This window comes from Heptranchias perlo, chromosome 14 (assembly GCF_035084215.1).
Source record: "Heptranchias perlo isolate sHepPer1 chromosome 14, sHepPer1.hap1, whole genome shotgun sequence".
In the NCBI taxonomy this organism is placed as follows: domain Eukaryota; kingdom Metazoa; phylum Chordata; class Chondrichthyes; order Hexanchiformes; family Hexanchidae; genus Heptranchias; species Heptranchias perlo.
In genome coordinates, this window is record NC_090338.1 from 44508181 (window position 1) to 44521323 (window position 13143).

General features: G+C 41.7%; 1 protein-coding gene across 1 annotated transcript in view; it reads right to left on the reverse strand.

Annotated features, from left to right (window-relative positions):
• simc1 (SUMO interacting motifs containing 1) overlaps positions 1-13143 on the reverse strand; it is a 56168-nt gene that overhangs the window by 31514 nt on the left and 11511 nt on the right. Inside the window, exon 2 of the mRNA XM_067996382.1 lies at positions 11935-11987. Coding sequence (XP_067852483.1) covers positions 11935-11937 — 3 coding nt within the window. The 5' untranslated portion in view covers positions 11938-11987. The remainder of the gene's footprint in view (positions 1-11934; positions 11988-13143) is intronic.

Here is a 13143-nt window from a genome sequence, read left to right on the forward strand (position 1 = left end):
ATTTGTAAGACATGGCATTTACCCAGCCCATCGTAACACATGGTCCTAATATTCCTTCCTGCCTCCTTGCCCAGCTCTCACACAGGCCCCTCCCCTGGCAGGAAGGCAGGCACAGCTACAGGATTGATCTCCAAGCCCAGTGATCCATGGGGGAACAAAATGTAAAGCTTAGTTTTGTAGGCCTCCATTGGTTTGTTGCCTGACTCCTTTCAACCCTCTGATCTGAGTGGATCCTGTGCACAAGGCCTAGGTCCAGCATCTTTAGGCACCCCTCAAAATGGGCTGCCTTCAATCATACTGAGAATGCCCCCCTCATTTCCACAGCTGGCCTGGCCTTGCACCTGTTGGATGCATAGGCCTAGGACTGCCTCTCAGACCACTGGAAATCCTGAAGCAATGTAAAGGAGCCAGTGACCTAAAGTAACAAGTCACCATTCCATTTTCTTCTCCATAGCACCAGTCAACTGAGCATTCTTCAGATGTTAGAGTGGAATATTGGGGCCCATGGAGTTTAGCCAGCCAATATCAATTCCCAAGCAACATTTCTTCAAGTTTTCCAACTCCCCTCCTTTTTCCAAAGATAAAGTAAGCAAAACACCAGAACACTTATCTAACATCACAGCCTACATTAAAATGTCCTGGACCCAGTTGCTCAGGAACACTCATGTTGCACACAATATTCAATAATTTGTGAATTTTGAACAGGCAATTAAATTTATATTAGTACAAGGTTTAAAGTACATTTCTTTTCCCCAGTCAGACTTTCAGCAAGCTTGAGTAGGTTAGGAAATAGTGAGGGGTGAAAAGTGAGCTTGTTAGAAGCTGCAGAAAGGGATAAATACAAACAAGAACAGTCTCATCTAAGCACTCCAATTGGCAATTAAAACTAATGCTTCACTTATAAAAGCAGAATAAAACTCTTAAACAAAACTTTCAAAGGCATATTTTAACACCCAGCAACAGTGCAGACAAGGAGGTTCTGCCTATTCCCAAATCATTTTAACTAGTCTGAAATCAGACACAGGAAGGCCACCCATCCCAGAGGAGTGGGGCCCTAATTTAGATGGCAAAGTTGTATCCTGATGATGTCACCAAGATTCTGACCACAGGAGGCCTAGGCAAATGCATTTTTAAACATTTTAAGGTTTCTGGTGGATGGAGAGGAGCAGTAGTGCTCCTCTTGGCTGCACAAGGATACCTCCATGGCCTCTAATTGCTCCCCTAATACTCTATGACCAATTGTGACCACCCCACTAATGGTCACAGCCTCCCAATCACACTGCTGATCTTCAGCTTCACTGGTCACTCAAGTGGTGTTTGTAGCCTCTTGGGCTGCCTTGGTAATCTTTACCACTGTACCAGTATTTCTCACCCCCTACTGCTGTTTACAGCATCTCACACTATTCTGGTAATCTTTGACAGCTGCCCAGCACCTCCATACAGCCTTTCCTGACTACTCCACTGGTCTTTGCCTTTTTATATATTTGGTAGGTAGTATTTTTAGAATTGAGGATCAGCTGTGTTATAGGAGAAAGGCCCTAAGAATTGTCTTAAGTGGCTCAATTGACTCAAAATGGTGTCAGTAGTCAGACTGTATATTAGGAAAGGGCTAATGATAATTAAACAATGAAGGCTTATACAAACAAAACATTCCTTACCAGGGATAGAAAACAAGTCATCTGTTTGTTCAGTGACTGTGATTAATGATGCTTATGTTTGCTAATAATCTGACTGGAGAATTTTTTTTTCTTTTTTTCCCCAATCATTTCAAAGCAGCGCCTCTTTTTTTTCTTTGTGTTTTAGGCCCCCCTTTTATAAGGGGGGGTTTAGGGTGTGTTTATGTGCAAAAAAAAAGAAAACAAGTCATGAAAACGCCAAGCTCCGAAACAGCTTGTTAAGAGGGACATAAAGATGTGCCGCCTTATCTGCAGTTGAATGAGCAAAGACCTAAGAAGCTGTGGAGTAAATAAGTGATCTGGCATGTCTGGATGTTGGTGGTTCATTAATTTGGAGGTCTTTACTGCTGTGCGAGGTGATTGACACCAGAAGGGCTGAACTCTTCTAACCATGCTACACAGATTGGTCAATAGAATTGAGGCGGTTTCTTTGGAAAGTAACAATAGATAAGATGGCATTTTTGACACTGAACTCCCCAGTCCTTAGTTAGTTTAGTTCTAGTTCTTTTAGTAGTTTGTGTAGTAGTTTTTATATGTGTTGGAATTTTTGTCTAGTATTTGCAGAAGGGTGTCTCTGTAAAGTTAGAATGTGCATTGCCAATACAAGGAGAGAAATGTTACAGAAGTTGAGATTGTACAGCCATACCAACAAGATACGGGCAGATATAAGTGTGTTACTTAGATGTACAAGTTTCCTTGAAATCAAGGGAGGTGAGATCTAAGTTAGCTAGTCCAGATACAGCTACCAGCATGGAAGGTGACTTTACCCAGGATCCTGAAGCAGACAGACAGAGATTCATCACTCTGATGTCGCCCCAGAGTAAGCCACAATCTGCCTCAGTGATCGCTCGTAAGTCTTTCAACTCCCTAAACAGTGACCTAAAATTCAAGTCTTGTATGCGAGTATATACAGTAATATTTAACAGCCTATGGCAAATCCATCCAAGCTTTTTTGCTTTTGTGGGTCACTTAGCTGCATAGCATGGAGCTTTCAGGCCACTTCTAAAGTTTAATCCAAGGTTCCCAGAAATTTGCATTTATCTCAGGCTGCAGATACTAGTAGCAGCTGGATGTTCTGATCAGGGGCGGTATTTGCCTTGCAGAGACCTTGTGCAAAGGTTCAGTTTAAGGCCCCTACGTTTTACCAGACAATGATACTAAATACTATCTACTTAATCTGCTCTGATTAGTTGTCTGACCCCACGCAGACCCAGAAGATGCGCGCACGCCCGACCCCACTCGATACGGTTGTCCGGCGACTGAGAATGACGTTAGGAACAGGTTCCACTGTACAGATACTGTACTTGGCACATCAGTTGTTATATCTGCTTCCAAACTTAAGTTCTTAGCACAGTTGCAGCTGATTAGATGCTGATCATAATTGAAGCTGGTTCTTCAAGATTGTTGGGAAAATTTTTACAGTACATGCAATGACTATTTTGAAAATAAGGACACCTGCAAAGGACAGCTGATGCCAGTCCCTTGTGTATCTGTAATTTACAGGTTTCACTGTAAAAGGAAACAAATGACATCTTGGTCAAGATGTGTCTTTGCAATGGATTTGGTTTAATTTTTAATTCTATGTGTTACACAGGCTATTAGCTTTAATATTTATATTCTACTGTTAAACTTTAGGGACTTCTAGTCCATGCTGATATTCATCACCTGGGAAGTGCGACTGTCATTTCCCAGTATGTAGAATCACTTGGACATTTTATGTGGAAATATTAGTCAACAGGTCGAAGGAGACAGTAAGTACATCGATGCAACCCATTACACTTAGGATAAGAAATAAGAATTTTATTTAAATAATAAGAGGCATCTGGGAGAGGTATTTTCTTTTAAGACTCGTCTTTGGGAGAGGAGTAGCATCAGAGGAAGGACCTTTTCTGTCCAAAAAGCGAGATGGACAACAGAATTAAATGTAAGAATATTAAACTCAGGAATGTGTGGTCAGAGCATGCATCGTCTATGATTGACAGTCAGGCTGGAATGCAAAGGGTGTGAGAGGGAGATGAGCACAGAATTGTTGAAACCTCAGCAGAACTTTAAACATGATTACACAAGGACGACTGTTGTCAGGAGCAGTCAGTGATCCTTTCATTTTGACATACATTGAAGGGCATCATTTCCCTCAGAGAAAATCTACTGAGTTGGGAAATAATTCGGCACAAACCTACTTTATTATCAGATGACACAGGTACCAATGAACAATTTACTTTTTGTTTGTTCTAAGTAGCATGTTATCATTATTTTGATTTTCAAAAATGAGATCACATTTGAAATCGAGTACAGTTAGAGAAAAGGAAATGGTTTGCATGTATTTCAAGCCCTTCTCAAATTGTAAAACGCTCGAAGTATATTACTGAATGAAAATAAATTAATTCACATTTTGATAATTATTTTAAACATGTTAATGAAACTATTGAGATTTGTGCATATTTTATATTTATAAATAAGCACACACTGGATCTGCTTGGAGCCCTATGTTCTTGCATGGTCCTAATGCCGCCCCTGGTTCTGGTTTAGGATTTATCCACCTTTCAGGCGACAATGCTAAGAAAAGCGCTTTCAAAACCTCAGGCTTGCAAATTTTAAACAGAACAAACCAGCGAATAACAACTGTAAGCACAAGTGGAACTGAATTATCTGGATTAATGGGGCAAATTACAGGCCTTTATGGGCCATATACAGTCCCCAAGTTGTAGTTTGGTCACCCTAGGGCTAGAGCACAGTGCACAAGATCAGATCACAGCATTTATTTTTCTGTGTGTACATATCCATAAGTGAAAAAGCATGAAAGTAAAAGGTATATTTTGATAAATATCAAATAGTCTTGCTGATATTAATTGGTTTAAAAGAAGTCCATGCCAGAAAAGTTAGTGGAAAAAAAAGTTACGACAGAAAATCTGGCAAAACAAGGAATGGTTTTGCTCTATTCTTACCTATGTCCAGGTTGGACAAATACTTCATGGCTGTTGATAAAGGAGCACTGCATGTGATTCCATATGACATTACAAAATGAGCCTTCACTATAGAGCAGTAATTCTGAAACCTGTTGCTTGTATTTCAGTAATGTCATCTCAAAAGTATACAATGCAGAGACATATGATTAAGGGCACAGAACAAGATTTATGATTAAAAGGAATGAGTCATCCCTTTAATAGCACAATATGCAAATACATCACATGGTGTAGTACTGAGCCATATGACCAGGAAGGTACCTGATTGATCCTTGGCCTATGTGGAATGATTTAATCTCACCCAATAAAGAAAGAAAATAAAGAACTTTTATTTATATAGCGCATTTCATGACCTCAGGATGACACAAAGCACTTTCAGCCAATGAAGTACTTTTGAAGTGTAGTCACTATTGTAATGTAGGAAATGTGGCAGCCAATTTGCAAGCACCCACAGACAGCAATGTGATAATGACCCGATAATCTGTTTTATTGATGTCAATAGAGAGATAAATATTGGCCAGGACATCGGGAGAATTCCCCTGCTCAACAGTAATTTAATCTGGCAATAGTAAATTTGGCCTCAATATCCCCAGGCTAGAGAGGGTAAAAATATGCAAGGATTGCTGCTCAGTAATATGCACCTGTGTGCATGAGACAAGGATAGGATTGGGCTCAGCGGCAAATATTGTAATCTGCCATTACTCACTGTCCAGGTTTACACTTGCAAAATGGTCATTTGGCATTAGTATGAGACAGCTGATTGCAACTATGAATCCATACCCCAGCATGAGTCACTGCCTTCAGAAGGAGAGGGGTAAGGGGAGTGAAAAGAGATAACTTGCATTTATATAGCGCTTTTAGCAGGAAACATCTCAAAGTACTTTTTAAAATGTGGAGATGCCGGTGATGGACTGGGGTTGACAATTGTAAACAATTTTACAACACCAAGTTATAGTCCAGCAATTTTATTTTAAATTCACAAGCTTTCGGAGATTTTCTCCTTCCTCAGGCAAACATTTGCCTGAGGAAGGAGAAAATCTCCGAAAGCTTGTGAATTTAAAATAAAATTGCTGGACTATAACTTGGTGTTGTAAAATTGTTTACTTTTTAAAAGAATGAGGCAGAATGCAACCCATTGAAACAAAAAGGTACAGTTTTTTTTTAAAATAGTGCTTTAGGTTGAAATGGTTAACATTATAACCAAAACAAAGGAGTCATGCGAATGATGGTTGTCAGATCTGTCAGGAATGATTTATGTTATGAATGACTAAATCTGTCCTTTCAGGTTAGATGTGAATCAGGTGATGAAGTTATCTAAATTTGAAAACCCAGTAATGGAAGGTTTGGCAAACAGACCAGAACTTTCAAACAAACAAAACAAAAAGGTTAAAAACAAAACACTGTGGGCCTGAAATTTCAGGGCCTGTGGTGGAGATTTGGGGGGGGCCACAGCGGCAGCAGAAAGTGGTCGGGCAGGCTGGAATTTGGACTGGGACCTGGTTCTGCTGGGTCGCTGCCCATTTCTTCTTTGATTAATTTAAATGGATGAAAATTCAGGGGCTGCGGATCCGCGATTTTCTGACCAGCGTTCCCTGCAAGCCTTGGCCTTCACCAGGAGCACTTGATAAAGAAATCAGCCCTCTTGTTTTCAAATCCCTCCACAGCTTTGCTCCTCCTAAATATGCAACTATCCTCATGTCGAGCTGGCACTCATTGCTCTAACTACCTACTTCCACTGAGTAGTTCTCTTTGGGGAACCTTGGCATGTTGTTTAAAAAGAGAGGAAGAGATAGACCGAGTAATTATAGGCCAGTCAGTCTAACCTCAGTGGTTGGCAAATTATTGGAATCAATTCTGAGGGATAGCATGAATCGTCATTTACAAAGGCACGGGTTAATCAAGGACTGTCAGCACGGATTTGTTAAGGGAAGGTCGTGCCTGAATAACTTGATTGAATTTTTTGAGGAAGTAACAAGGAGGGTCGTGAGGGTATTTTTTTTTTTTATATTCGTTCATGGGATGTGGGTGTCGCTGGCGAGGCCCGCATTTATTGCCCATCCCTAATTGCCCTTGAGAAGGTGGTGGTGAATGCGTTTGATGTAGTGTATATGGATTTTAGCAAGGCTTTTGACAAGGTCCCACATGGCGGACTGGTCAAAAAAGTAAAAGCCCATTGGATCCAAGGGAAAGTGGATAGTTGGATCCAGAATTGGCTCAGTGTTATGAAGCAAAGGGTAATGGTTGACGGGTGATTTTGTGATTGGAAGGCTGTTTCCAGTGGGGTCCCGCATGGCTCAGAACTAGGCCACTTGCTTTCTGAGGTATATATTAATGATTTGGACTTGAATGTGGAGGGCTTGATCAAGAAGTTTGCAGTTATACAAAAAATGGCCGTGTGGTTGATGGTGAGGAGGAAAGCTGTAGACTGCAGGAAGATATCAATGGACTGGACAGGTGGGCAGAAAAGTGGCAAATGGAATTCAATCCAGAGAAGTGTGAGGTAATGCATTTGGGGCGGGCAAACAAGGAAAGGGAGAACATAATAAATGGGAGAATACTGTGAGGTGTAGAGGACGTGCGGGACCCTGAAGGTAGCAGGACAGGTAGATTAGGTGGTTAAAAAGGCATATGGGGTACTTTCCTTTATTAGCCAAGGCTTGGAATATAAGAGCAGGGAGGTTATTCGAGAACTGTATAAAACATTGGTTAGGCCACAGCTTGAGCACTATGTACAGTTCTGGTCACTACATTACAGGAAAGATGTGATTGCACTAGAGAGGGTACAGAGGAGATTTACGAGGATGTTGACAGGGCTCGAGAATTTTAGCTATGAGAAAAGATTGGATAGGCTGGGCTTGTTTTCTTTGGAACAAAGGAGGCTGAAGGGAGATTTAATTGAGGTATATAAAATTATGACGGGACTGGATAGAGTGGATAGGGAGGACCTATTTCCCTTAGCAGAGGAGTCAGTGACCCAGGGGGCATAGATTTAAAGTAATTGGTGAAAGGATTAGAGGGGAGCTGAGGAGAATTTTTTTCACCCAGAGGGAGGTGGGGTCACTGCCTGAAAGGGTGGTAGAGGCAGAAACCCTCAACTCATTTAAAAAGTACTTGGATACGCACTTGAAGTGCCGTAACCTACAGGGCTACGGACCAAGTGCTGGAAAGTGGGATTAAGTTGGATAGCTCTTTGTCGGCTGGCATGGACATGATGGGCCGAATGGCCTCCTCTGTGCCGTAACATTCTATGATTCTATGGCCCAAACAAGGCCTCCTTCCTCTTTCTGCTCTAGTGTAAGTCTCTCCCACCTGTGGGCCATCATTGGTGGCGAATCCTTCATGTTTACATTCCTGTATTCTGGAATTCTCTTCCTAAACCTCTCCACCTTGTGACCATCCTCAAAATCCTCCTCAAAATCTACTTCTTTGACCAGTTACCTCCTCAAATTTTCTTGCTCTTCTTGTTCTACTCCCCCAAAAGGGGTGAAAGGTACTGTAAAAGTGAAAGTTGTCATGTCCAGGTAGCTCTGTTGCAACAGAGCTGCTGTCTAGGGTGCCTGCTGTCATGTGCATCTTATGCTCCTGCACGCCTGGGCCTCCCTCTGCTTCTTCTGCTGATTTTGCAATGCAAGATACCTGGAAATGGCTGCTCTTTCATGCTTTGGAGCAGAAAACACCTTTGTAATGCAGTATTCAATTCTGTCACCGCTGTGGTGATATATTGAAATCTTAGCCTTCCTTAAGATCACTAACTCTAGGACCTGTACCTGGAATTCGGAACTTCCCTTTTCATTGTCTGCCACCCTGTGTAATTTTACACAAGAAGTTTGCAGAAGTTTGCTGGCTGCCTTGCTGGCTCAGGCGACTTTCAGTCATCCAGGGTTCCCACCTGAAACAGGCGTTAGGCACCTTAAATATGCAAATCAGGGTCCTATGGCGATTGTAGGACTCCGAATGCGAAATTCACATGCAAATGGCCAGAGCTTGCGTCTCGCATGCCCCGCCTAGATGGATAATTGTGAAAAGCATGAGGATAATAAAGTAACAGCATCCATATGGAGTGAGTTAGAAACTCTTCCATTTTTCTCAGGTTACAAAATATTAACTCCATAATAAAAATTCTCCTTTGAAAAACTGTTATAAGTAAATTTGTAAGGCAGAAATCACAATACGGAGCCTTGCTTGACAGCAGCATGAATTGGAGAATTGAGTGCAGCACTCCTGATTCAACAGACAATCAGGACCAGTGCATGTAATTCTTTGATCTCATTTTTGATTGAGCAACTCTCCATGATAAAGCCCTGGCGAGAACAGACAAGGTAACCTTTCGGATATGGACCCTTTGTCAGGACTGAAAGATAATACAGATGAACGGCATTTAAAAAGGAACAGAACAACAGGAAACGAAAAAAGACACAAACACGTACACAGAGTGACTTGTAAAGTGCTTAAGTGTAAAACAGAAGATGAGACAAATTCTGGATGGCCTGAGTTTTGGATACAAAGAACTCCATAAATTTAGAATGTGAGGAGCGGATGTAGAGAGCACAGAGGAGATAGAAGTCTAACGCAGAAAATTCTGTAAAAGCTGAAACGTTTACCCTTGGGTACCAGTTATTCAAAACAAAACAATCTGGTATAACCTGTTCAGATACTCGTATGCCTTTTATTGAGTCAAATATTTTTCATGAATAGGTAATAACACGTGTCAGTTAAGAATTTTAAAGAACTTTATAAAATTTGGTGCAGTGCAAAGAAAGGTTAACAATACGCATTTCCCAAAGCCACTGCAAAAGATCCACCTGGTAGTTCTGTAATTTGTATTCTTAGTTCAAAAGAGGAGAAGGTATCAGAGGAGTAGGGGCGGGGGGGGGGGGGGTCTACCATCGGGGGTGGGGGGAGGTATCGGCCGATCACGAGGGTCTGTTCACTCCAGGTAAGCTTATTGGGCCTGGATGAAGCAAGAGTTGCAACTCCTGATCACTATCCCATGAGTCCTGCTGAAAATGATGCATGTACTTGGATACCAGATGATGACAGGACTGGACCAAGCTGTTATGCTCCCCATGGTACAATACCTATACATTTGAAGAGTGGCCATTTGGCTGGAGCACCCGATGGTTGGCAGTGTTACGGGACCCCTCCCCCACCATGAGTCAGCACCTTCAGGTGGGGAGAGGGGTAATAGCAAAAAAAAAGCAATCAGTTTGTTCATATCACTCTTCGGCTGGGCTCCTTTTTTTTGACTGTTAATTGTGATCTAATGGTTCCTTCCTTCAATCACTACTCTTTGTGTTAAAGGGCACTTGGAAATTACACTGTAGTCCCTATTGTGCTTTGTTGTTTGATTATTACTGAGAGCCCTTCAACCTGCTCATTACAAGAGTGACTACACTTCAAAAAAATACTTCATTGGCTGTAAAGCGCTTTGGGACGTCCTGAGGCCGTGAAAGGTGCTATATAAATCCAAGTTCTTTCATTACAAGCTGTCTCTCGATTTCACACCTCAAATTGCTCTGGTCAACTACACAGGAGTGTTTGGAAAAAAAGTGCAGAATTGCACCTTTCACTTCTAGGGCAGGTGATCACTTCTAATGAATGGAGCTGAAAAAACCTGGTGGGTCCTGCTTTAAACAGGCAGCCTGGCCTGTAGTCCTACAATATTGGTGTAAGGACAATCATTTGCACTTAAATGCTGCATTTTTCATTGAGGTGACACAGAATCGCAGTCTAAATACTGGAACATTTCCCTCCCTCATGCTTTGCACTGAGGCTAATTGCAGCCTCTCCCGCATGGCTGTACTGGTTTAAACGAGCTGACTCAGTCACATGTTTGCTAAAGGAGTCAGCAGAGGAGCCAAACGGGTCCTTCCCACTCACCACACCCAACACTGCCCCCTTGAACTCTGCTAGTAGATTAACAATCACTGGTTCTCTGTAATTCCCACCAGAATATCTGCTCACTCACAAATCTCAGACTGTCACCTGGGATCCTGCCTCCACCTAAACTTCAGCCCCACCCTACAACCTGCACCCCAACCCACCGCCAATCTTAGAGACCCTACTGCAGTAACCCAAGGCACGGTCCTGAATTCCCACTGAGACAGAGCCTATGATTTTTAGCTGTTGCATCTTGCACCCAGAGCAATCCCTTGGAGTTAATGTTCACCTGCTTGGTGCTTTACATAAGAACATAAGATAAGAACATAAGAAATAGGAGCAGGAGTAGGCCATATGGCCCCTCGAGCCTGCTCCGCCATTCAATAAGATCATGGCTGATCTTCGACCTCAACTCCACTTTCCTGCCCTATCCCCATATCCCTTGATTCCCTTAGAGTCCAAAAACTATTGATCTCAGTCTTGAATATACTCAACGACTGGGTATCCACAGCCCTCTGGGGTAGAGAATTCCAAAGATTCACAACCCTCTGAGTGAAGAAATTTTTCCTCATCTCAGTCCTAAATGGCCGACCCCTTATCCTGAGACTATGCCCCTTAGTTCTAGACTCTCCAGCCAGGGGAGACAGCCTCTCAGCATCTTGTATGCTTCAATGAGATTACCTCTCATTTTTGTAAACTCCAGAGAGTATAGGCCCATTCTACTCAATCTCTCCTCATAGGACAACTCTCTCATCCCAGGAATCAATCTAGGGAACCTTGTTGTACGCCTCTAAGGCAAGTATGTCCTTCCTTAGGTAAGGAGACCTAATCTGTACACAGTACTCCAAGTGGATCTTGGAGGTTTATAAGACAATCTGGGACAAAATGCTTCAAACCTGTGCGCTAAAAACCCTTTACTTTTTAATTTATGAACAATGCCTTGCCTTATCATTGGTACTATTAAAAAGGCACTATCCAGGAACAGTTCCCAGTGATGTGTAAGTGGTTAGAAACTATTTCATGGTGTAGTATTTGGCACATTGTTTACTTTGTGATATGAGTTGACAAAACAGAAAATAAGCTCTAAGGAATAAAGGTTGTTATGAACTAAAATAATGATATCCACTCCATAGTGTTACATCAGCCCATTTGACTGTTATTACTGCCAACTGTAGGACTATCTTCTCAAGTTGATGATTACTGTGCCTGACAGCATGTGAATGTAATGAGTAATTCTACTTTGAGTAAACACATAAGTTAACAATTGATACTGTAATGTAAATTATTATTTCAATAAACACCAAAGCACAATACCTGTCTTTAAAGAATTCAACAGACAAGTAGAGAAATTGCTTCATGGTTTTACTTAGATTTTTAAAAATGCACATGCTATGAACATTACAGAATGCACTCACCATTTGATGTTTAAAGGCTGCGATTCTGAAACACACCCTCGTTCTTCAGAGGTCTAGATTTTAAAGGAAGTGGTATAAATCAGCTAACTTGTCATTTCAGTGTGATATAAATTTCAATGCAATAGTTAGTTTATTTTTAGCGCAGAATAAATTCTAAAGGAAAGTATTTTTCCATTGTAAATTGAAACACTTTTTTTTCTTAATGCAGTAGTAAATAGGTTACCAACCTCCACGAGTAGAAATGCTATTGAGCAAATAGGACTTTGCAATATATCCTAGTATATCCTAATATGCAGTCTTTTCAAACTTTAACAGTACCCAAACACTTCTTTATCCAGACAACAATATTCTTTATCTCAGACATTTTGTACAAAAATGGAAAAGAAAATCACTGAAATAGAACTAAGTTACTTCATAATGCAATCGAAACTCAAGGGCATTGGTTGCACTGCTAAATTCATGGGGGCCCTTTTTGTAGGCGTCCCAGGCGGACGCCTAAAACAGGCGTTGGGCCTGCTCCGTTCAGGATTCTCCAGCGGCCTCCGCAACCACCTGCGAAAGGTAAGTTACATTTTTTTTCTTTTCAAAAAAAATATACATTTCTGTGGAGCTCTATCGCCCCTGCCCCCGCCCCCATTGCCCGCTCCAATCCCCCCTCCCAGGACTTACTTAAGGGCTACTGCCGGCAAGGAACGTTGATCTCTTCGCTCGGACAAGCTGCCCGTGGAGGCATTATGAGGAGGCCTGAAGGCTAATTTCCATCGATCCTCAAGCTTCTCAGTTCGGGCGCAAGCTACTAGCACAGCGCTGAGTTTGAGGCCAAAAGTAAGCCCAGACCAAAATCTACCCCAAGAACTCCACTTTACGTCCTTGACGTTTTATTTATTTCTTGGTGTACAATAAAACAAGTCATGATACTTTATAATGGCAGCTAGCAAGTCCTGACAGTGTCTCTTGGCGGCCAGCCAATAAAACTAGGAAAAGCAGCTTGATGAATCTTCTTGCACAGTAGCTTGTACCCATGAAACATATTGAATTGTTTGATACTTATTAACCACTTGCTATCCTTAGTTTAATTATTTCAGCTTGTTTTTACAAGAGGAGTGAACCCAGAAAACTAAATGTCTTCAAGGCAGTAATTGTGGCAACGTCTCTTGTAAACAAACTGTTTTTCCCTTTTTAGGTGTCTCCATGTTTTGTTTAGTGTCT